Source organism: Mobula hypostoma, chromosome 4 (assembly GCF_963921235.1).
Source record: "Mobula hypostoma chromosome 4, sMobHyp1.1, whole genome shotgun sequence".
NCBI classification, from domain to species: Eukaryota; Metazoa; Chordata; class Chondrichthyes; order Myliobatiformes; family Myliobatidae; genus Mobula; species Mobula hypostoma.
In genome coordinates, this window is record NC_086100.1 from 127,329,037 (window position 1) to 127,353,387 (window position 24,351).

General features: G+C 40.2%; 1 protein-coding gene across 11 annotated transcripts in view; it reads right to left on the reverse strand.

Moving 5' to 3' along the window:
• fbxw7 (F-box and WD repeat domain containing 7) overlaps positions 1-24,351 on the reverse strand; it is a 355,529-nt gene that overhangs the window by 29,104 nt on the left and 302,074 nt on the right. For 5 of the 11 annotated variants that reach the window (XM_063046483.1, XM_063046482.1, XM_063046479.1 and 2 more), the window contains 2 exons: positions 3,570-3,652; positions 1,165-1,309 (listed from right to left, as the gene is read on the reverse strand). In XM_063046483.1, coding sequence (XP_062902553.1) covers positions 1,165-1,309; positions 3,570-3,652 — 228 coding nt within the window. Of the gene's footprint in view, positions 1-1,164; positions 1,310-3,569; positions 3,653-5,645; positions 5,973-24,351 lie in introns of those variants that run through there. The other 6 variants (XM_063046480.1, XM_063046481.1, XM_063046485.1 and 3 more) reach the window with 3 other exon arrangements.

Consider the following 24,351-nt stretch of genomic DNA (forward strand, 5'->3'; position numbering starts at 1 on the left):
ACAAATCCAGTATGAAATGACTATTTATAAGAAATGATTTACTTGAGGGAAATATTTGTTCCTCCAACATCTGATAGCACAACATATGAACATAGAACACAACAGAACAGGAACAGACCCACTGTATATATGCTACATAAAAGGATGAATACAGTCATAGCAGTACATCAAGCCAGTCCATCAAATCCCTGCTGGCTTCTTGTAGAGCAAGCTACTCAGTCCCATTCTGCTCTTCCATTCTACTCACAAAGTTATTTTTACTTAAAAGTCAATCTAATTCTCTTTTAAAACCCCAAATGACTTGGTTTCCACTCATAGCCATTCCCCAAGTAAACAAACTACCCACATCACCCTGAATTTGTCTCCCCTGGATCTTGAACCATCAATAAGAATAGCACCTTCTTAGCCCTGTCTATACCCTTTATAACTTTTATCAAACTTATTCCCAACCTTCTTTAAGTAGAATAGCACAAGGTCTAAAGTAGATAAATTCACCTCCCATAGTAAATTTATTAAATTTCTTTTGTACCTTTCGTATAATCTTCATGTTTTCCTAAAACCTGGTGACCAGAACCAGATACAAAATTCTACTAACCAGTGCTTTACTATGGACTGGAACAATACCTTCCTGGTTGGTACAAAATTCTCTAAATAAAATGCCTCAGATCCTTTAGCATTAGTAAAAATTCTCTCAACACATCTTGCACTTTGGTCTCTTCTATTCCTACAATACCTTTAAATCTGTGCTACTTAGTTCAATGGCTCATTTTCTCCCCAGCTAAAATGTACAACTTCACACTTCTTTGTAATTATCTTTATCTACTATTTCTGTTCATTCAAACAGCCTATGTGCTTTTAAAGTCTATTACCTCATCAATTACCATATATTTAAGTTTGCTGGGTCTATAAATTTGAAATCCTATGTTGCACATTTATATCAAGTCATTAATACACATCAAAAAAAAAGTGATCAAGGACTAAGCCCAAGTGATTACAATACAGAGCATCCTCCAGTCTGAAACACGCAGTCCAAGATAATTATTTATCCATGCTGCCACAGGTCTCAATTTTACTTAGCAGCCTTTTATGTAAGCAACAATTTTTGTTTTGATTTCAACATTTCTTCGCGAAGAATATCACACTGGTACATCAGCACATACAGACCTGAAAAGTTTTCAGCCAATCCTGGAGTTCTGGAGGGGGCTGAATGGATGTGATCCGGCGTCTCTGTTGCCCTTGCCCATTTGCTGCTCTCAGGTCACCAAAAGTGGTAGGTGTTGCTGAACATGGAACCAGCCCAGTGGTGCTGCTAGCAAAAGTAGATCATTAAAGCAATCTTAGGTTAAAAACAGAAAAATGTGTCACTACTTCACATAACACATCCTGTTCACCCAGGGTGATATTCATATTGCTAAAGCAGACAAAAGTAAACAGTTATATAGTACTTGTAATGTTAAAATATTTAAAAAACCCAGATGCTTCAATGAATTGAATTTATATGAGTAAGGAAGGGATCTGAAAATTTTACAACTAAAGGACCTATGGACCAGGATGCTGGAATTACACTTAGTTTGAGATGTTATATGAGAAACAGTATGGATGCACTCATGTTTATGAATCACTGATAAACTGAAGTTCAAAAAGAATTAGCTTGAGCTTTTATGAGAACAAGTTCAGGAATACCATTAGTACCTAACAGGAAAGAATCCTTTTATTTGTGGCCACTTCAACTCAAAACAAATGCAGAAAAACAAGATCGAAGGAAGGGGGAGAAGTAATGATTTATGTACTTCATTTCATTTCCCCAAGATGTCACATAGCTCTCTAATGCCAGTAAATTTAATTTGAAATGCTGGCATTATTGGTATGCAGGCAGGTATGATGGTCAATTTGCACACAGCAAGATTCTCCCCACCCAAAAAAAATTAACAGTTAATCTGCTCATTAGATGAGAATGAAAGAACTGGTTTATTTAGAACATACTGGGGCTCACAGCATGAAGTGTTTTGCAAAGCATGGCACTATTGAAAACATGACTTCATAATCTAATCTCGTTTATGCATGCAAGACTAGATTATTAAGTATTGTGGCTTGATCACATCTCACTCAGCTGCATTACTCAGGCAAACTAGAATACTAAAAATGCTGGTCAGATTGAGTTGTATAATGGATTAAAAAAAGTGCACCCAGGAATGCTGGAATATAAATTCGAACTAAATCGCTAATGTGTTTTAATCTCAGTGTTTAAGATAAATATGAATATAAAATATCTTGTTCTGCTTGCTACACCTATTCAGAGCTCAACTGGTCACGGCTTCACTCAGTTTAGTTACCTGTTTGTGTTGCCCATGACAAAAATGCTTCTGAGTGGAGTAGGGATGACAGTGGAGGAGAAACCAAATAAGCAGCCTTGTTTATAAAGTACAAAATCTGAAAATCAGATCATTGCTTGTGGAAGCAAACATAATCAAACTGAGTGTTCATATTACCAGCAGCATCAATTTGAAGTACATGCTGCAAAGCACCGTAAGAACATACCAGCCCATTCAATGGGTGTTAAGTACCTATTCTTCTGAAGTACCTCCAGTAGTTAATATTGCTTCCTTGAGTCAGAACTAATTTAAATAAGCCTAATGTTTATTGTTTTCAGATGATAATTGCAACATATCCTTTGTACTGAAACTCATTATAATTAAACATTGAAGCAAAAGGAAGTTACTAACATAGAAATGTTACCAAGCTGTTTTATCAATTTTAAGCTAAATCTCAAAGATTTCATAATTACATTATAATTAATCTAAAATTTTATCATGAAGCAGCAACGGCTGAGCTTATGATCACAGAAATTTGTCACCGTGTTGTCATAGTACAAGAATCCTGTCAGCAATTGCACAAAAACCCAAAATATTCTTGAAAACCCCTATTCTATTTAACTGCTATTTAAAAATTAAGATTACAAAAGTAAAAAGGATCTAATTCACAGATTCTACTCATCCATTTTGTGCTGCATATATACTGTATATTGTTTAATCAATGCTTTACAGTTAAGCACCCTTATGAGCTTGACAGCTGAGAACATGACAGGTTAAAATGTTAACACATTAACAAGTGATTTCTTTTGCCAATAATTAAAACGTTTCTATGGGTCTGAGAAAATCAAATGATGGAAACTATCTCCTGCCAGGCAAGGTCTACGGGATAGAATTTGTTGCCATGTCAGTAGTAGTTGTTTGTTAATAGATGTGACTATTTCTACCCTGTGGCCCTATACTGCCAGTTTATAATTAGGCAAAAATTAGTCCAATTTTCATGCTTTGGATTTAATGCCAAGAATCTGCCTCATCACATCCTCTCTTTATATGGCAACAAGGAACCTAGACAGCATGCAAGAGTGAAGGAATAATACACTAACACACATTCAGGTTGTGCACTTACTACACAAGCTCTTTTCTAAAACTCCCATCTATCACTATTAACTGAGACCAGTTATTTCTGTAAATAGAATACATTGATTGGTGCAGCATATAAATTCTGCTTGTAACTCAAGATAGCAAAGACAACTAAGGTACCTTTTGTAGTCCGAGCCTTTGCAAGGTTTCTTCCCTGAAGAGAAAGATCGGACCTCGGGGCCAGGGTCCAATTTTCTCTTCATCTAAAACAGGAAAAGAGACATTTTAAAAACAATGAAAACTATTAAAAAAAATAATTTGAGCCAACTATTACCATTCATAAGTAGTCAGAGCAATAAAGAAACCAGGTTTATTTTGCCCATTTTCACAAATATTAAATACATAATATTTAGATAATTTTCAACATGGTTAAGTACTGGTCAGTTATCTCATTATTCTTAATACTGAATCCATGAAAAGGGTTTCAAATGTTTATCAATGTTAAAATATCTGATGCTTTTTAATGTAATGCTTTCGGCTTTTGTTAATTTCTTTAATGTTACAACATTTTGAAGTATATTTGTACCTATTACATAAATGACAAAGTTTTACTAAATGGATGAAATAAATATTTTACACTGGTATTTCGCAAACCATAAGATGACTTAGCTTTGCTTGAGTTTCTTGGGTTTTTAAAAAATAACTAATGGAACTGCAAAAAAAAGTGTCAGTTTTAAATATGCAATTGCTTTTTGTTCAGGGAAAATTTTCATGTCTAACATGGAACAGTGGAAAAAAATTGTTCTAAGGCACATAAAGCTTTTATAATCTACTAAAGAATAATTCTTTTTTAATCAAACTATTCAAAACGGCAGGAGGAATCCTTGTCAATAGGTACCAGGAACAGCAGTTTATTAAATGCTTCACTGTATTTAACATGGGTTAAATTTACTGTATGGATCTTTGGCCTTATAAAAATTAATTTACTGAATTAGTCAAATTATTCTTAAATTATTACAAAACAGACTAGCAACCTTTAAGAAATATTTAAAAATTAATCATAGGATTGTATTTAAAATCAGATTATTCAGTCATTGCATGTTTACGCCTGACCTCAGATACAAACTGTGCTGCATGAAGACAGCACAGTGTGTAAAATTTACAGCAAAGGAATGAGTCATTCACTCAGCTAAAAAAGGTGGCTAACCACTAAAATGCATTTTTATGACAAATAAATTGCCAGGTCAGTCTGTTTATTTTATTCCAAGACATAGGAATTTATCATTTTTTAACATGAGCAGTAACATACCAGCTTTAACTCGTACAAAGGATATTACTATTATGGTAGAGGGGTTTAAGCATTTAATTACATTGGTATACATGATGCTCCAACCTAAAGGAGTGAAAAAGACTGCAATATAAAGAGTTGGTGATTCAAAACTCTAACGTGAAACCATCTGAGATTTTTAACAGCTTATTCATGCTTGCCATTTCTTCCAGCATAGTGCAGCACAAGATCTAACGTTGTATAGGACAAATCTAATCCATAAATTCTTCATGTTCAGAACATCTAATTGGCAGTTTATTGCTTGTCTTACATAAAACAAACAAATCATGATCTACATTCCCTAGAAAGGGAATTGTCACTGCGACTTCGCCACCTTTCTACCAATGACGTGCATATTTGCAGTTATTTGCAAAGCTGCGACAGTTTTTTAATGAGCTGCTGTAAAGTCATAGGGCGATCAACTATCTAAGCATAAATGAAAGGCATAGAAAATTAAGCTGCATCTCGACAACAAACCATTTCATAAACCTTCAATGTTACATTTACGAAAATTATGCCGCTATGGCATAACATTCTCTATTTTGGGGAGGGGGTGTGGAGGTAGGAAGGAGGAAGACCTTGAATGTTGATATCATAAAATCCTAAAATCAATTCAACTCGTTTGCAGGATTGAAATACGAATACTCTAACCACCGTTTACTTAAAAAAAAGGATTATCCGCAGTTGTTGGGTAACAGGTAGCAAGATTTTAGTGATTTCTAGACGACAATGTCCACAGTTTATGAAAATTATTTTCAGAGACTTCATATTATTAAAAAAGTGAAGGACAGATGCTTACTTCAGTCAACTGGCATTTATTTTGTACCGATAGGTTATTGCCAGTGATTTCACAGAACAGATTAATATAGCAATACTCTGGTGACGCTTAATTGCTGCACTTTCTACAATATGTAATCACGTTGACTTACTTTAAAAAAGATCATTTTTAAAGTGCCGTAGAAACCCATCGTTACTGTTGGTTCAGATGCCTGCGAGATCGGCTGATAATTGCGGATACAGTGCTCCTTCAGGTAGATGGTGCGATGTCCCCAACATGGACATGCTCAGGCACGTCAAAGAATGGGCGAGCTTATACTACAACTGAGAAAACCGCCGTCTCCAAAGTCTATGCAGTTCGCCGACAAGACAATTCTCAAACGATACGATGTATTTGGGGGCAACGGGGGAAAAAAAAAGTGAACTGATACAGGGAAGCCGCCTTGGGGAAGCTGCTGTCCAATGAACAGATTCTTCTGCGTCTAGCAGATGGATTGAACTGCACTGTGTTCCACCCCCCCCGCCTTGTAAGAAAGAAGTGGCACAGTCCAGCTACCAACAATGTGAGCTGCACGTCAATTAGATGAACAAAGCCCCAGGGAGCCTGGAAGCTGAGGGGGAGTGAAACGGAAGGAGAAACGCAGCCGGTTTCACATGATTAAATTCAATTCATTTCCCTGCCCCCCCCCTCCAATTTGCATTCTGCGGACACGTGGAATGTGTGGAATTACTGATAGGTTTGTGGATTTTATCTCCGGTGTTCAATGATTCGTGTTTTTTTTAAAAAAAAAGCCCCCCCCACCGTTATTTACGGTTTATAGGTCGGTATCCGAATAAATTAAGTCTGCATGTCGGCCACCCACCCTCTCGTCCTTCAGTGTGTTTAAATAATTCCACCTGCCTTTCTTCATAACAAACATAATGCAGGTGGGTATGTGGGCCAAAACTCAGGGTTTTCCATCTGCCGATGATCTTCCATTGCCATAGCAATCGGAACTGAACTGGCAGAGGTCGGCCACCTACTTCGAGTTAGTTTTGTTTCAAGTGCGCTCTTGGAACCTCTGAGAGGTAACTCCCAACCTTTACAGAACTGAGTGGAATGCCAAGCATGCAGGGGTCACGATGGTCCTTTGAAGCATCTATAACCCTTGGATATTAACCTTCTGGTTTGTAATTCCTGATCAACTGCGTCAAAGTTGAGATGAAACTGAAATTTTCACAACCAGATAGAAACCTTTATAAAACAGGTGTCTACTTGAACTTTAACAGTTCAAAATCAATTTCACATCCAATTTGACCCTGCATTCCTCTGGTAAACAGCCCTGTGTAAGCCCTTTTAAAGTGCCAATCAAATGTACACTACTTCATTTTCTAATCCATTTAAGAAAATGTTAACAATTAACACAGGATTGCTTTAGATACCATCTTAGTCTGAACAGAAAACTTGACCTATAATGCACAATGATGATGTTGTCCTTTAAGAACATAAGAAACAGTGGCGGAAGTAGGCAAATCTACCCCCTAAGCCCACTTTGCCATTCCACAAGATATGGCTGATCCAATGATGACCTCACACCACTTTCCCATTCTTCAAGTTCAAGTTTATTTATAGACCCCCCCCCCCCAATAGTAACAGGGACACCGAGGAGCAGATAGGGAGACAGATTATAATAACAGGGTTGTCGTGGTGGGAGATTTTAATTTTCCAAATATTGATTGGCATGTCCCTAGAACGAGGGGTTTAGATCTGGTGGAGTTTGTTAGGTGCATCCAAGAAGGTTTCTTGACACAATATGTAGATAAGCCTACAAGAGGAGAGGCTGTACTTTATCTGGCATTGGGAAATGAACCTGGTCAGGTGTCAGGTCTCAGTGGAACAGCGTTTTGGAGATAGTGATCACAATTCTATCTCCTTTACCATTGCAGTGGGGAGGGATAGGAACCGACAATTTAGGGAAGTGTTTAATTGGAGTAAGGGGAAATATGAAGCTATCATGCAGGAACTTAAACACAAAATACTCTGCAGATGCTGGGGTCAAAGCAACACTCACAATACGCTGGAGGAACTCAGCAGGTCAGGCAGCATCCATGGAAACGATCAGTCAACATTTCGGGCCGGAACCCTTCATCAGAACTGAAGAGGGAAGGGGCAGAGGCCCTATAAAGAAGGTGAGGGGAGGGTGGGAAGGAGAAGGCTGGTAGGTTCCAGCTGAAAAACCAGTAAGGGGAAAGATAAAGGGGTGGGGGAGGGGAAGCAGGGAGGTGATAGGCAAGAAAGGTGAAGAAGGAATAGGGGAAAACAATGGGTAGTAGAAGGAGGCAGAACCATGAGGGAGGTAGTAGGCAGCTGGAGGAGGGGGCAGAGTGAAATAGGGAGGGGGAGGGAATTACCGGAAGTTGGAGAATTTAATGTTCATACCAAGGGGCTGGAGACTACCTAGATGGTAGTCTCCTTCTACTACCCATTGTGTTTTCCCCTATTCCTTTTTCACCTTTCCTGCCTATCACCTCCTTGCTTCCCCTCCCCCACCCCTTTATCTTTCCCCTTACTGGTTTTTCACCTGGAACCTACCAGTCTTCTCCTTCCCACCCTCCCCCCACCTTCTTTATAGGGTCTCTGCACCTTCCCTCTTCAGTCCTGACGAAGGGTTCCAGCCCGAAACGTTGACTGATCGTTTCCATGGATGCTGCCCGACCTGCTGAGTTCCTCACACAGGAACTTGGAAGCATTAATTGGGAACAGATGTTCTCAGGGAAATGTACCGAAGAAATGTGGCAAATGTTCAGGGGATATTTGTGTGGCGTTCTGCATAGGTATGTTTCAATGAGACAGGGAAAGGATGGTAGGGTACAGGAACCATGGTGTACAAAGGCTGTTGAAAATCTTGTCAAGAAGAAAAGAAAAGCTTACGAAAGGTTCAAAAAACTAGGTAATGATAGAGATCTAGAAGACTGTAAGGCTAGCAGGAAGGAGCTTAAGAATGAAATTAGGAGAGCCAGAAGGGGCCATGAGAAAGCCTTGGCGAGCAGGATTAAGGAAAACTCCAAGGCATTCTACAAATATGTGAAGAGCAAGAGGATAAGACATGACAGAATTGGACCAATCAAGTGTGACAGTGGAAAAGTGTGTACGGAACCGGAGGAAATAGCAGAGACACTTAGTGAATACTTTGCTTCAGTATTCACTACGGAAAAGGATCTTGGCAATTGTAGGGATGACTTACAATGGATTGAAAAGCTTGAGCATATAGACATGAAGAAAGAGGATGTGCTGAAGCTTTTGGAAAACATCAAGTTGGATAAATCTCCAGGACCAGATGAAATGTACCCCAGGCTACCGTGGGAGGTGAGGGAGGAGATTGCTCAGCATCTGGCAATGATCTTTGTATCATCAGTGGGGATGGGAGAGGTTCCAGAGGATTGAAGGGTTACAGATGTTGTTCCCCTATTCAAGAAAGGGATTAGAGATAGCCCAGGAAATTATACACCAGTGAGTCTTACTTCAGTGGTTGGTAAGTTGATGGAAAAGATCCTGAGAGACAGGATTTATGAACATTTGGAGAGGCATAATATGATTAGGATTAGTCAGCATGGCTTTGTCAAAGGCATGTCATGATTGAATTTTTTGAGGATGTGACTACACACATTGATGAAGGTTGAGCAGTAGATGTAGTGTATATGGATTTCAGCAAGGCATTTGATAAGGTACCCCTTGCAAGGCTTATTGAGAAAGTAAGGAGGCATGGGATCCAAGGGGACCTTGCTTTGTGGATCCAGAATTGGCTTGCTCACAGAAGGCAAAGACGGGTCATATTCTGCATGGAGGTTGGTGACCAGTGTGTGCCTGAGGGATCTGTTCTGGGACCCCTTCTCTTTGTGATTTATATAAATGACCTGGATGAGGAAGTGGAGTGTATGGATTAGTAAATTTGCTGATGACACAAAGGTTGGGGGTGTTGTGGATAGTGTGGAGGGCTGTCAGAGGTTACAGCGGGACATCGATAGGATGCAAAACTGGGGTGAGAAGTGGCAGATGGAGTTCAACCCAGATAAGTGTGAGGTGGTTCATTTTGATAGGTCATATATGATGGCAGAATATAGTATTAATGGTAAGACTCTTGGCAGTGTGGAGGATCAGAGGGATCTTGGGGTCCGAGTCCATAGGACACTGAAAGCTGCTGCGCAGGTTGACTCTGTGGTTAAGAAGGCATATGGTGCATTGGCCTTCATCAACTGTGGAATTAAGTTTAGGAGTCGAGAGGTAATGTTGCAGCTATATAGGACTCTTGTCAGACCTCACTTGGAGTATTGTGCTTGGTTCTGGTCACCTCACTACAGAAAGGATGTGGAAACTATAGAAATGGTGCAGAGGAGATTTACAAGGATGTTCCCTGGATTGGGTAACATGCCCTATGAGAATAGGTTGAGTGAACTTGGCCTTTTCTCCTTGAACGACGGAGGATGAGAGGTGACCTGATAGAGGTGTTGATCGTGTGGATAGTCAGAGGCTTCTTCCCAGGGCTAACACGAAAGGCACAGTTTTAAGGTGCTTGGATGAAGATACAGAGGAGATGTCAGGGGTAAGTTTTTTTACGCAGAGAGTGGTGACTGCATGGATGGTGGAGGTGGATATGATAGGGTCTTTTAAGAAACTCCTTGATAGGTACATGGAGGTTAGAAAAATAGAGGGCTATGGGTAACCCTAGGTCATTTCTAAAGTAAGTACATGTTTGGCACAGCATTGTGGGCCAAAGGGTCTGTATTGTGCTAGAGGTTTTTATGTTTCTATGTTTTATTGTCATCTGACTGTATAATGTTTCTCCAAACCATAGTGCACCCACAAAACATAGAAGACACATAGCACATAAACCAAAATACAACCATAAATAAGTTAATAAAATATAACTGAAAATGCATGCAGCACAGGTAAACAGTAAACAACTCACTAACACCTATTGACGAGACCTTGGGTATTTATTAGTCTCACAGCCTGGGGGAAAATGCTGTTACCCAGCCTGGTAGTCCTTGTCCTGATGCTTCTGTACCTCCTTCCTGATGATGGAGAGTCAAAACAATTGTGGGATGGGTGGTAGGGATCCTCAACAACAATACTTTGGGCCCTTCTGCAGCTCCAGGTAAGTGTCACAAATTGGGGGGGGGGGGGGAGAGGAGGGGAAGGAGGCCCTGGTGATCCTCTTCACTGTTTTAAGTATTTTCTGAAAGGTCTTGCGGTCTGAAGACTTGCAGCCTCTATATCACACAATGATGCAACCAGTACTTCTTGACTAGTGAAGTACTGTGGGTCCAGTTTAGGTTGTTCATTACACACCAAGGAACCTTGTGCTCTTCACTGATTCCCCAACAGAGCCATTGATGTGCAATGGAGAGTGATCAACCTCTGCCTTCATGAAGTCCACAATCACCTCTTTTGCCTTGTCTGTGCTGAGACTCAGTTTATCTTCAAATTCCTCTCTGTATACCAACTCATCATTGTTGTATCATCAGCCAGCTTGATTATGTGATTTGAACTGAATGTGCCAGTGCAGTCGACAGTCCGCAGCGTGAACAGCAGTGGGCTGAGCACACAACCCTGGAGGGCACCAATGCTCAGCATGATGGAACCTGAGATGTTGCTGCCAACTCGAACTGACTGGGGTCTTTCCATTAAGAAGTCCAAGATCCAGTTGCAGAGAGGGGTGTTGAGTCCCAGTAGGACAGCTTACCCACCAGCCTCTGTGGGATGATGTTAAACGCCAAGCTGAAGTCGATGAACAACATCCTGGCATATGAGGCATCATTTTTTTAGGTGGGACAGGACAGAATGTAGGGCTGAGGCTATGGCATTATCAGTGCACCGGTTTAAGTGACAGGCAAAGTGGTAAAGGTCCAATGTAGCTTCTTTACACCTTTAGACCACGAAAATCTACACCTTGAATATATCCAATCATTCCACCTCTTAGGATACCAACAATTCATGACAATTCTCATCATTGTCTTAAATAGAATTCCCCTTATTCTAAATAGTCATATGGGGATCCTTTTAGCATCCACTGCTGCAATATGCTTCAAAATCGGCTACCTCTTAATCTTTCAAAATGCAATGAACACCCAACCTGTTCAACCTTTCCCCCCATATGTCAGCCATTCACACTAGCAAACTTCTCTTACCATCAACGATATTATTCCATAAATTTGGGGATCAAAACTGGACACAGTGGTCCAGGTGTGATCTCACTAGCACTCTTAATCTGCCTTACCCATACTTATGTTCAAAATAAATGTTATTATTTCAGGCAACTGTTAAGAGTAAACCGGTCTGGAGTTACATTTACAACAAGCCGGGCAAAGGTGGTATATTTCCTTTCCTGAAGGACAGTAATATACCAGATGAATTTTTAAGGCAATCTTTTAGTTTCAAGGAAACCATTGCTGATATTACATTTTTATTCTACTTGAATTTCATTACTTGTATGTAAATTCCTCAGCTGTCATGATCAGATTTGAATTCTTATTTCTGGAAATATTGTTTGTTTTGTATTGTCATCCACATTACCACAATACTTGTATGCTCTTTGCCACACACTTGAGCATTGTCAAGGAAGTTATAGACATTTTAAATGTATACGTACCTAATTTGAAATAAAACAAAATGTGCATATTTAAAAAAAAAATTATCCTTCTCCACTGTCCACAAGCCTGTGGAGACTTGAAGGAAGCTCAAAGGCTAGATTGTACTTTTTTGACTAGCATTCACCCTACTGACTGAATGGGCTTCCTCAGTGCCATCAATTTCTATAAATTTCTACTGATATAAAAGGAAAAATTTGAAATGCAGAGGTCAAATGTAGAGAAATGTGGTATTGAGGTGGTGGATGGAGAATGTAGGTACAGGACCGGAGGTAGTTGCATAGAGAAGGAAGAATGAAAAGGAAAGAAATGGGGAAATTTTTAAAATACAAAGATAAGATTTTGAAGTCAACATAACAGCATCTTTTGAACAAATTGTGGTCATTTAGTGACTGAAAAACAACTACATTCTGACTGTGATTCCAACAAGATGAAGTGGGACATTTAATCATTTACCATAACAAAATATATTACCAGAATATATAATAAAAAGTTGGGACATCTAGTGGTGAACATTGTGAACAGACAAACTCCCCTATGAAAACTTTATATACAATGGTAGTCTGCTTAGTGTTAGTGTACGGGGTGCCCATTGATTAGAGCCAGGTATGTACCCCTTAAACTTTACATCTGCATGGAATGAGCCATGTAGGCTGATGTGCTGTGAACCAGAGGTGGGCCATTCTGTTCTCCTGTGCCAGGGTCCTGACAAAGACTCTTGCACTTGTTGTCATAGAGAGATCTTTCGATTAGGTGGAGCCATACAGCTGTACAAAAGTACAGGAAAACAGGCCTCCATCACAGTCAACAAATGGTGATGAGGTAGACTGTAGGATTCAGGCAGCCTGTCAACACGTGGAGCAGGTGCGGCAGTCTCTAATATAAATGCCTGATTTCACTCTTCCAGCAAGGGTGCGGCATTAATCCGCACATCTTACTGACAATTTCCTGACACCTAGGTTCCCAGTACAGTAACGGGGTCACCAGACATTCAATCAAGGTTCCTAGCTCAGCAGTGTTGTCAGTTACGCATCTTTATATGTAATGCTATAATGACCCACTTTAGCACTGATTCCATTAGTACTCTTATTTCTGGGGATGCATCCTGCATGCTAAATGAAGTACCACTGTTATATTTAAATTAAGTAGCTATAATTTTTATACAGAATTCCATTTAAGAAAATTGCAGGGGGAATATATGAAAATTGCTGAAGAACTAGAGCACTAGAACAATTGTGGGGATTTCAATTAACTTAACATTAACTGGTATGAACAGCCATTGTAGAAAATATATCGGACACAGAATTTGTAAATTGCATTCAGAACAAGTATGTAGCAAGCCTACAGAGGAACACTATGGGAGATATGTGTAACTTGTGTTTAGAAATTGGAACTTGCCTGTCAGAAAGCAGTATTAATGGAAGTATTCATAATTCAATTACATTTAGCATAGGTTTAGAAAAGGACAAACGGTAAAATAGGAGTGTTCTTGATTGGAGTAATGATGTAGTAAAATGGAGAAAGGTATTTAAGAAACTAGTTTAATTTTAATAGTGGGAAAACCATTGGAATTATTTCTAAGGAACAGTTGACATATATTAATCAAAGCTAGCTGGTGTAGTTTTGTTAAAAGAAGTTTCTGTCAGACTGGATTGCAACCTGGCCAGTAAGGCGAGTATGGGCAACTGGAAGAGATAAGGTAACAAAGTGGGCATTTGATGTAGTCTACATGAATTTTTGCAAGGCCTTTAATGAGATCCTACATAGAAGGTGGTCAAAAAAGTAAAAGACCATGAAAGTAATAGCAACACCCAAACTGAATCCAAAATTGGCTCAGTGTTCAGGGTACAAAATGCATTGGAATTGGATTTGGTTTACTGAGATACAGTTGCATAGCTGTAAGTCTGCCTAGAGCAGGCCGTCCTCAAAAACTGAGTGACCATGCAAGAAGGGGACTGGTGAGGGAGGGCACCAAGAGACCTATGACAACACTGGAGGAGTTACGAGCTTCAGTAGAGGAGATGGAAGAGAAAGTTGTTGCCCAGGTGCTTCACCAGTCGCAGCTTTATGGGAGAGTGGCAAAGAGAAAGCGACTGTTGAAAAAAACTCACATGAAATCTCGGCTAGAGTTTGCCAGAAGGCATGTAGACAACTCTGAAGTCAACTGGAAGAAGGTTCTATGTTCTAATGAAACCAAAATCGAGCTTTTTGGCCATCAGACTGAATGCTAGGTTTGGCGTAAGCCAAACACTGCACATCATCAAAAACACACCATCCCTACCGTGAAGCATAGTGGTGGCTGCATCATGCTGTGGGGATGCTTCACTGCAACAGAGCCTGGAAGGCTTGTGAAGGTACAGGGCAAAATGAATACAGGAAAATACAGGGAAATCCTAGAGGAAAACCTGATGCAGTTTGCAAGAGAACTGCGACTTGGGAGAAGATTTGTTTTCCAGCAAGACAATGATCCCAAGTATAAAGCCCAAGCTACACAGGAATGGTTTAAAACAGCAAAGTTAATGTCCTGGAGTGGCCAAGTCAAAGTTCAGACTTCAATCCAACTAAGAATCTGTGGGTGGACTTGAAAAGGGCTGTTCACTCATGATCCCTATGCAATCTGACAGAACTTGAGTAGTTTTGTAAAGAAGAATGGGGAAAAATTGTAGTGTCCAGATGTGCAAAGCTGATAAGAGACCTATCCACACAGACTCAAGGCTGTAACTGCCACAGAGGTGCATCTACTAAGTACTGACTTGAAGGCATGAATACTTATGCAAATCATTTATTTTGTGTTATATTTGTAACTAATTTATATCACTTTTTAGAGATCTGTTTTCACTTTGACACAAAAGTGTCTTTTTCTGTTGATCAGAATCAAAAAACAAATTAAATCCACTGTGATTGAATGTTGTAAAACAATAAAACATAAAAACTTCCTGGGGGGAGGGTGAATACTTTTTATAGGCACTGTGTATTTCCAGATCAGGATAACTTGCAACTTGCAGAGAAACCTTTGCCTGTGATAAAAGTTGTGAGTTTGTGGAATGCTGTTAGAGTAGTCTATTCAAATAACTCAGTCCATTTTATACTTGGTATATGCAATATTGGAGGAATGTACATTAGGATGGTGTATGGGGTACCGATCAAACAGGCTGCTACATCTTGCAGAATGTAAAGGCTCTTCTGGGTGCTGCTGTACTTATATTTTAAATGGCCTTTATTTATTCCTTGTGTAGATAGTTGAAGGGCACACCTCTGACTTACACTTGTCACCACAATATTCATGAAGCTGTTCCAGTGAGTCTCTGGTCAGTGATAATATCTAAGATGTTAATGGTGGAGAACATGGTGGTGGTAATTCCACTGACTATCAGAGCCTGTCATTGTCTCACACTTTTATACTGTAAATATTACTTCCCACTTATCAGTGTACACCTGAATGTTATCTACATTTTCCTGCATGCATGCAAGGTCCACTACATTTATTGACATGATATGAAAGGACCTGAATGTTGTGCAATCATAAATGAACATTCCCAATTCTGACCTTATGTTGGAAGGAAGTCCACTGGTGAAGAAACAGAATATAGTTGGTTCTAGGACACTGTCTTAAGGAATTCACACAGTGAAACCCTGAGGCTGGGATGACTGGCAATCACAAATTTATTTCTTTGTGTAAGGTACTACTTCAGTCACTTAAGTAATTTCTTGTTATTTCCAGTGGACAGGTTCACACTGGCTTGATTACAATGATCCCAAGTATAAATTGTCAGGAATTCAACCCTTTGGTCTGTATTTCTACTTAGGCTCTGAGGTTCAGAGCCAAGTGGTCCGGGTTAAATGCAAGTTGGGCTTTGAGGAGCAAATTATTGGTAAATACTGCTTGATGAGCACTGCTGATGTCATCTTCCATCATTTTGCTAATGTCGGAGTCAAGACTGAAGGGACAACATTTACCTTTTGTGAAAAAGACACAGTGAGGCAATTCATCACATTGTAGGGTAAATGCCAAGGATGAAGCTGTTCTGCTAAAGCTTGGGGACACAGCTTGTTTGAGAGTAAAACTCAACAGCACTACACCTGAATACTCTGGCTCCATAATTTTTTTCTGTATTCAACATATCACATGGATTGAATCTAATGATTTAAATCCAGCTTCTGCACTGGTGAGTATCTCTGAAGAATGAAGTACATCATGCACTCTGCATATTTGACCGAATGTGTCTTCTGCATTTGCTGTTTAGTAAATACTGTATATAGTTCTCCAGATACATCTTTATTGAAATACAGTTCATCCCTGTCTTAGTTGTATGTATTTTATCTTGTGTTGCTTTGCTCACTGTCTACTGCTAGTTCACTCTGGGAGCCATATTCCTTTGGACCAGCTGGTCTGTGACTCTGCTACCAAACCACTATTAATAATGGACATCTATCTAGAAAACAATGTGTTCATCTTTGTGGAACTTCTCTCAGTGTTGTTTAACATTGAGAAATATGGATTCATCTGCTGATGGAGGACAGTAGGTGGTAGTCAGTAGTCAGAAATTTTCCATGTCATTGTTTGACATGTTCTCTACTCCAAAGACTACTTTGTTTCACCTGTGTACCACAGTAATACCATCTTTGGTGGGTCTGTCAAACTAGTGAAATGGTGTATCCAGTGACTGTGAGAGAAGATTTTGGCTTCTTTTCTCTAGGAAAAGATTCTGGAAGTGTGACTACATCAAGCTGTTGTTGAATATCTTGGGATATAGCACTCCCAATTTAAATACCTGTCCCCAGGTGTTTGCGAGAAGCACTTCACGAAGTCAGCTGGGCCGAGAGTGACTCTGTTTGAATTCTGCACCTAGATTGATGCTGAGTAGATTCTGATATGTCTATCCACGGCCTTCTCTACTGTAAAGATGAAGCCACACTCAGGTTGGAGGAACACCACCTTATATTCCGTCTGGGTAGCCTCTAACCTGATGGCATGACCACTGACTTCTCTAACTTCCGTTAATGCCCCACCTCCCCCTCGTATCCCATCTGTTATTGCCCATCCTCCGGGCTCCCCCCTCCCCCTTTCTTTCTCCCTAGGTCTCCCATCCTATGATCCTCTCATATCCCTTTTGCCAATCAACTGTCCAGCTCTTGGCTCCATCCCTACCCCTCCTGTCTTCTCCTATCATTTCAGATCTCCTCTCCCCCTCCCACTTTCAAATCTCTTACTATCTCTTCTTTCAGTTAGTCCTGACGAAGGGTCTCGGCCTGAAACGTCGACTGCACCTCTTCCTAGAGATGCTGCCTGGCCTGCTGCGTTCACCGGCAACTTTAATGTGTGTTGCTAGATAATCCGGATTTATTCTTTTGCAATCCAGTGAAGATGGAAATCCCAGCTGATAGAAAGAAAGACTGGATGAGTTTATTTTCAAGTTTGCAAAAGAAAAGGCATTCCTTGAGATTAACAGATATGAAATGGGAGCTCAAAATGAAACAGCAGAAATATCACAAAAGGGATATATTCGAAATCTCCATAAGGCGCATTTCATGTCTACTATTAGAATATTTTGACATGCTCTTCATAGCCAACAACATTGTAGAAGTTATGGATAAAAATGCTGAAAATCAGAACACTGAAGTCTGTGAGCAGAAATTGCTATTATTTGGTGCAGTTCTATATGTGATGCACTCAAAATACTGTTTAATGAGATGAAAAAATTATTAAACTATTTAAACCTATTTTATATAATAAGTGGACAGAAAGACATTTTCCTCCAAATCTCTACCTTTACCTTTGATTTGGTAGAGTGGAAAGAAAGACAAATGCAGACATCCAAGTGCACCAATAGTGAAGTTGAGACAAGAAATATCAGGATGGGTCAGAAGCACAAGAAATGGATGTGACAATAGTAATGGTGAGTAGCACCAGAAATTATGTGGGAAGTACAGCTGAGGCAGTTAGCTACAAAATAAGTAATGTATGAACTATATCAACTCATCATGTGTATATAAAAGTTTTATAAGTTCAAACAGTCAAAATGCAGGAGCAATCAAATGAAGCAATAAAATAGATAAAATGCCTTTTCTTGTTATCGACAATTTGAGTCTGATCCAGGAGCAAATAACTAAGTAAAGCAGAAACATAAAAGATGTTCCCCAGTAATTGGAATATGGAATTCCAACTGCATCTAGGCCTCAATAACCCCCTGTACAACTTGATCAACTTGTGGATAGAACTGAGGAACAGTAAAGGCAAAAAGACCCTAATAGGTGTTATCTACAGGCCCCCAAACAGTAGCATGGATATTGGGTGCAAGTTGAATAGGGAGTTAACAATGGCATGTGACAAAGGAAATGTCGCAGTAGTTATGGGGGATTTCAACATGCAGGTGAACTGGGAAAATCAGGTTGGTACTGGACCCCAGGGTAGGGAGTTTGTAGAGTGCCTACGGGATGCATTTTTGGAGCAGCTTGTACGAGAGCCAACCAGGGATAAGGCTATTCTGGATTTAGTGTTGTGCAATGAACAGGATTTGATAAGTGATCTTGAAGTAAAGGAGCCATTAGGAGGTAGTGACCATAATATGATGTTTTTATCTGCAAGTTGAGAGGGATAAGGGCAGATCAGAAGTGTCAGTATTGCAGTTGAACAAAGGAGACTATGGAGCCATGAGGGAGGGGCTGGCCAAAGCTGACTGGTCAGATATCCTAGCAGAAAAGACAGTGGAACAGCAATGGCAGGTATTCTTGGGAATAATGCACAAGGTGCAAAATCAGTTCATCCCCCGGAGAAGGAAGGATTCAAAGGGGGGAAAGTGGCCACAGTGGTTGACAAGGGAAGTCAGAGATAGCATAGCATTAAAAAAGTATAACAGAGCTAAGGTGAGTGGGAAGACGGATGATTGGGAAATTTTTAAGGAGCAACAGAACTTAACTAAAAAGGCAATACGGGGAGAAAAAATGAGGTATGAACGCAAGCTAGCTAGGAATATAAAGGAGGATAGCAAAAGTTTTTTGTTAGGTATGTGAAGAGAAGGAAGATAGTTAAGAACAATGTTGGGCCCTTGAAGAATGAATTGGGAGAAACTGTTATGGGAAATAGAGAAATGGCAGACGAATTTAATAAGTACTTTGGATCTGTCTTCACTAGGGAAGACACAAGCAATCTCCCAGATGTATGGATGGGCCAAGGACATAGGGTAACAGAGGAAATGAAACAGATTGACATTAGGAAGGAAACGGTGATGAGTAGACTGATGGGATTGAAGGCTAACAAATCCCCAGGTCCAGATGGTCTGCATCCTAGGGTACTAAAGGAGGTGGCTCTGGAAATTGCGGATGCATTGGTGATCATTTTCCAATGTTCCTTAGATTCAGGACCAGTTCCTGAGGATTGGCGAATGGCTAATGTTATCCCACTTTTTGAGAAAGGAGGGAGGGAGAAAACAGAAAACTATTGCCCTGTTAGCCTAACATCAGTAGTGGGGAAGATGCCAGAGTCCATTATTAAAGATGAAATAGTGGCATATCTTGATAGCAGTGATAGGATTGGGCCGAGCCAGCATGGATTTACCAAGGGCAAATCATGCTTGACTAATCTATTGGAGTTTTTCGAGGATGTAACCAGGAAGATAGATGCGGGAGATCCAGTGGATGTGGTGTATCTTGACTTTCAGAAGGCATTTGATGAGATACCACATAGAAGATTGGTGGGTAAAATCAGAGCTTATGGCATTGGGGGAAGGATATTGACATGGATAGAAAACTGGTTGGTAGATAGAAAGCAAAGGGTAGCAGTGTATGGGTGTTTCTCGGAATGGCAGGTGGTGACTAGTGGGGTGCCACAGGGCTCGGTATTGGGACCACAGCTGTTTATGACTTACGTCAATGATTTAGAGGAAGGCATTGTGAATAATATCAGCAAGTTTGCTGATGATACTAAGCTGGGTGGCAGTGTGACATGTGATGAGGATGTTAGGAGAATTCAAGGTGACTTGGATAGGCTGGGTGAGTGGGCAGAAACTTGGCAGATGGCGTTTAATGTGAATAAGTGTGAGGTTATTCACTTTGGGAGCAAGAACAGGAAGGCAGATTATTATCTGAACGGTGTGAAGATAGGTAAGGGTGAAATACAAAGAGATCTAGGAGTACTTGTTCATCAGTCTCTGAAGGTGAATGAGCAAGTGCAGCAGGCAGTGAAAAAGGCTAATGGAATGTTGGCCTTTATTACAAAGAGAATTGAGTACAAGAGCAAGGAAATCCTTTTGCATTTGTACAGGGCCCTGGTGAGACCACACCTGGAGTATTGTGTGCAGTTTTGGTCTCCAGGGTTGAGGAAGGACATCCTGGCTGTGGAGGAGGTGCAGCGTAGGTTCACTAGGTTAATTCCTGGGATGTCCGGACTGTCTTACGCAGAGAGGTTAGAGAGACTGGGCTTGTACACGCTGGAATTAAGGAGATTGAGGGGGGATCTGATTGAGACATATAAGATTATTAAGGGATTGGACAAGATAGAGACAGGAAATACGTTCCAGATGCTGGGACAATCCTGTACCAGAGGGCATGGTTTAAGAATGAGGGGTAGGTCATTTAGGACAGAGTTGAGGAGGAACTTCTTCTCCCAGAGAGTTGTGGAGGTGTGGAACGCACTGCCTCAGAAGGCAGTGGAGGCCAAATCTCTGGATGCTTTCAAGAAGGAGCTAGATAGGTATCTTATGGATAGGGGAATCAAGGGTTATGCGGACAAGGCAGGAACCGGGTATTGATAGTAGATGATCAGCCATGATCTCAGAATGGCAGTGCAGGCTCGAAGGGCCGTATGGTCTACTTCTGCCCCTATTGTCTATTGTCTATTGATCCTTGACTTCCTCACTTATAATCAGTATGGTTTGACATTGTCTTTCCACTCTCACTACCAGCAGAGATGCACCACAAGGCTGTGTGATTAGCCCCCTGCTCTATTCACTTTATCCCTCTGATTGTGTGGCTAGGTACCGCTCCAATGCCATATTTAAGTTTGCTGACAATACCACTGTTGTTGGCAAACTTAAAGGTAGTGACAAATTGGCATAGAGACTGAAAATGTAGTTAAATGTCATAAAACAAACTCTCATTCAACATCAGCCAAACCAAAGAGCTGATAATTAATTACAGGAGAAAAATCAGAATTCCATGAGCCAGTCCTCAATAGCGTGTCGGAGGTAGAGAGGGTTAGGAACTTTAAATTCTTTGGCATCAGAGGATCTGTCCTGGGACCAGCATGTATATGTAATCACAAAGAATGCATGCAGCACCTCTACTTTATTAGAAATATGAGGGGTGATTGATAGGTTCGTGGCCTAAGGTAGAAGTCGTCAATTAAGTCAGAGTCTTGGATCTCCAGGAAGTGGTCCACAGCATGAGTGATTGATAAGTTCGTGGCCTAAGGTAGAAGGAGATGAGTTATTAACTTCAAACTTTCTGCATAATCACTCAAAGATTTGAACTGCACATGCGTGTAACAAGAGCTGTATAACTCATCTCCTTCTACCTTAGGCCTGGAACTTATCAATCACCCCATGCTGTGGACCACCTGGAGGACTAAGATGCTCTCATTACATGCATGTCCAATTCAACTCTTTGAGTGATTATGCAGAAAGTTTGAAGTTAATAACTCATCTCATTCTGCCTTAGGCCACAAACTTATCAATCACCCTTGCTGTGGACCACTTCTACAAAGAAGGGATCCGTATGCTCTATGACCGCTGGACTAAGTGTGTACATGTAGGAGGGGACTATGTTGAAAAATAAATGTGCTAGGTTTTCTAAAATTGACTCCTTCTACCTTAGGCCACAAATTTATCAATCACCCCTCGTATGCATAGATTTAGCATGTCATCTAAAACGTTGACAAACTTCCATAGATGCAGTGAAAAGTATCCTGACTGGTTGCATCATGTCCTGGTATGGAAACACCAATATCCAGGAATGGAAGAGTCTACGAAAAGTGGTGGATACAGCCTAGTCCATCACAGGCAATGCCCTCCACACTATTGAGCATATATTCAAGGAGCACCGCCCACAGGAAAGCAGCATCCATCATCAAGGATCCCAGCCATCCAGGCCTCGGTCTCTTTTTGCTACTGCAGGAGATACAGGAGCCTTAGGTTCCACACCACCAGGTTCAAGAACAGTTATTACCCTTCAACCATCGGGCTCCTGAACACCCATGGATAACTGCATTCACCTCAACACTGAACTGAGTCCACAACTTATGGACTCATTCTCAAGGACTCCACAAGCCATGTTTTCATTATTTATTTGTTTATCGCAGTTTATTTTTTTTCGGACATTAGTTGTTTGTCAATCTTTCTTTGTGTGTAGTTTTCATTGATTATACTGTGTTTATTTTTATTTACTGTAAATGCCTGCAAGAAAATGAATCTCAGGGTAGTGTATGGTGACATTAATGTACTTCGATAATAATTTTAATTTGATGGCTTCTGGAAATAAAATCTTGGGAGTATGGCATTGGCGTTACAATTCTTGCTTCTCAAGTTGGAAATGAAGAGGAATCAGTATTGAGATGGATGCAAGATACAGCAGTTAGGGGTTGTCTATTTTGCAGACAGCATAGGAAATTCAAGGAGAAGAAGTCATAAGATGAGGAAAAAAATACAGAACTGTTCTTGAACCATACAGGCTGAAATTATAAAAACTGATACCAAGAGACTTCACTAATCTTAGTGGGAGGAGGTCAAGAGCACTATGGGGGGTGCTAAAGCCAAGGAAATACTTGGTGAGACCATCAACAGCATCTATTGGAAAAAGGTAAATAAGTTGTTGGAAGCTGCAAGTTGTAGATGAGAGCAATCTAAGATCATCATGGTTTCCAGATGTAAAGAGTGTGCTAGAATCAATACTGGAAAAAGATCTGCATTTCCTTTTCCTTTTGCATTTGCAGAGCTGTCTTTTACACTTCGGTTGGTTGCCCACCCTGTTGGGTAAGGTCTTTCATTGACTCTATTATGCTTCTTGGATTTACTGAGTATGCCTACAAGAAAACGAATCTCAGGGTTTTATATGGTGATATATTTGTACTTTGATAATAAATTTACTTTGAACTTGTTGAATTTTGAAGAACTCTCAGTCAAAACAAGAAGCAATAAACAAAAGCAAAACCTAGAAGATTTATCACTAATTGAGTTAACAGGAGACTGGCTTCACACAACAATTATTGTTGCTGCTAATATGCATTTGTTGACGGAAAAGTTAGTTTCAAGATAATTGGGCAAAGGGAGAGGCAAAGTAATGGTAGAGATATCATCTGCAAATCAAACCTCAAGTGGGAAGCAGTGGAGAGGAGCAATGCAACAAGATCTGAGAATGTATCCATGTAGAAGAGCAGCACAGGAATAAAACGATGAGAAGTGAGCCAGAAAATCAGGTCTACGAGGCTGGGAGAGTGCAACAAATACACCAGGTATGTAGGACATTGTAACTGTCCAGTGTCCAGATAAGAGTGCCTCCGAAAATAGTATCCATATACAACTAACGTGGACCACTGATGCTATTTACTAGAACTCCCATGGAGATGAGGGACAAAGTTAAGCCACTAAAGGTTTCTGGACAAGGAACCTGCAATATGCCTGAGAGTGTTATTCAACACAAATTGAAACCCTGTGGAGAGAGAAGCAGAGTTGATGCATTTTTATGTGATTGATTTCTGTGAAGGCCAATGATTATTGTCCCTTAACATTTGAGTGTTTCAGATGACGTTTCAACCAGAAATGTTAACTTGATTCTTTCTCCATAGATGTTGAATAACCTGCTGTTAGTTGCAGTATTTTCTGTTTTTATTTCAATTTCCAGATATTTTGACTTTCAGTACAAGTACATTATTGATCTGACTTATCAATGTATATAAGCCTCCAGATTAAATATTTACCAGAGTAAATAGTACAGCATTGTTTACTTTTTAAAGGGGAAGTAGGATGGTTTACATCTATCAGCCACAAATGAAAACTGTGATCTTAAGATTGGTGGATGGCTGCAAAATTAAGAAACTGTGTCACATGGTTATTTGTACCATTGCATGTACCATGTTTTTTTCTACAGGGCTGAGTGCTGGTCATAAACCAACTGGTGACATCTATACTGTGGTACTTGTTGGTCACTTTTGTCCTGCTACATGCTTTTGCCACCAGTGGGTTCCTGCTACATCAAGACACCTGGTCTTGGTAATGTTTCTGAGTCCCCAGATTGGCATGG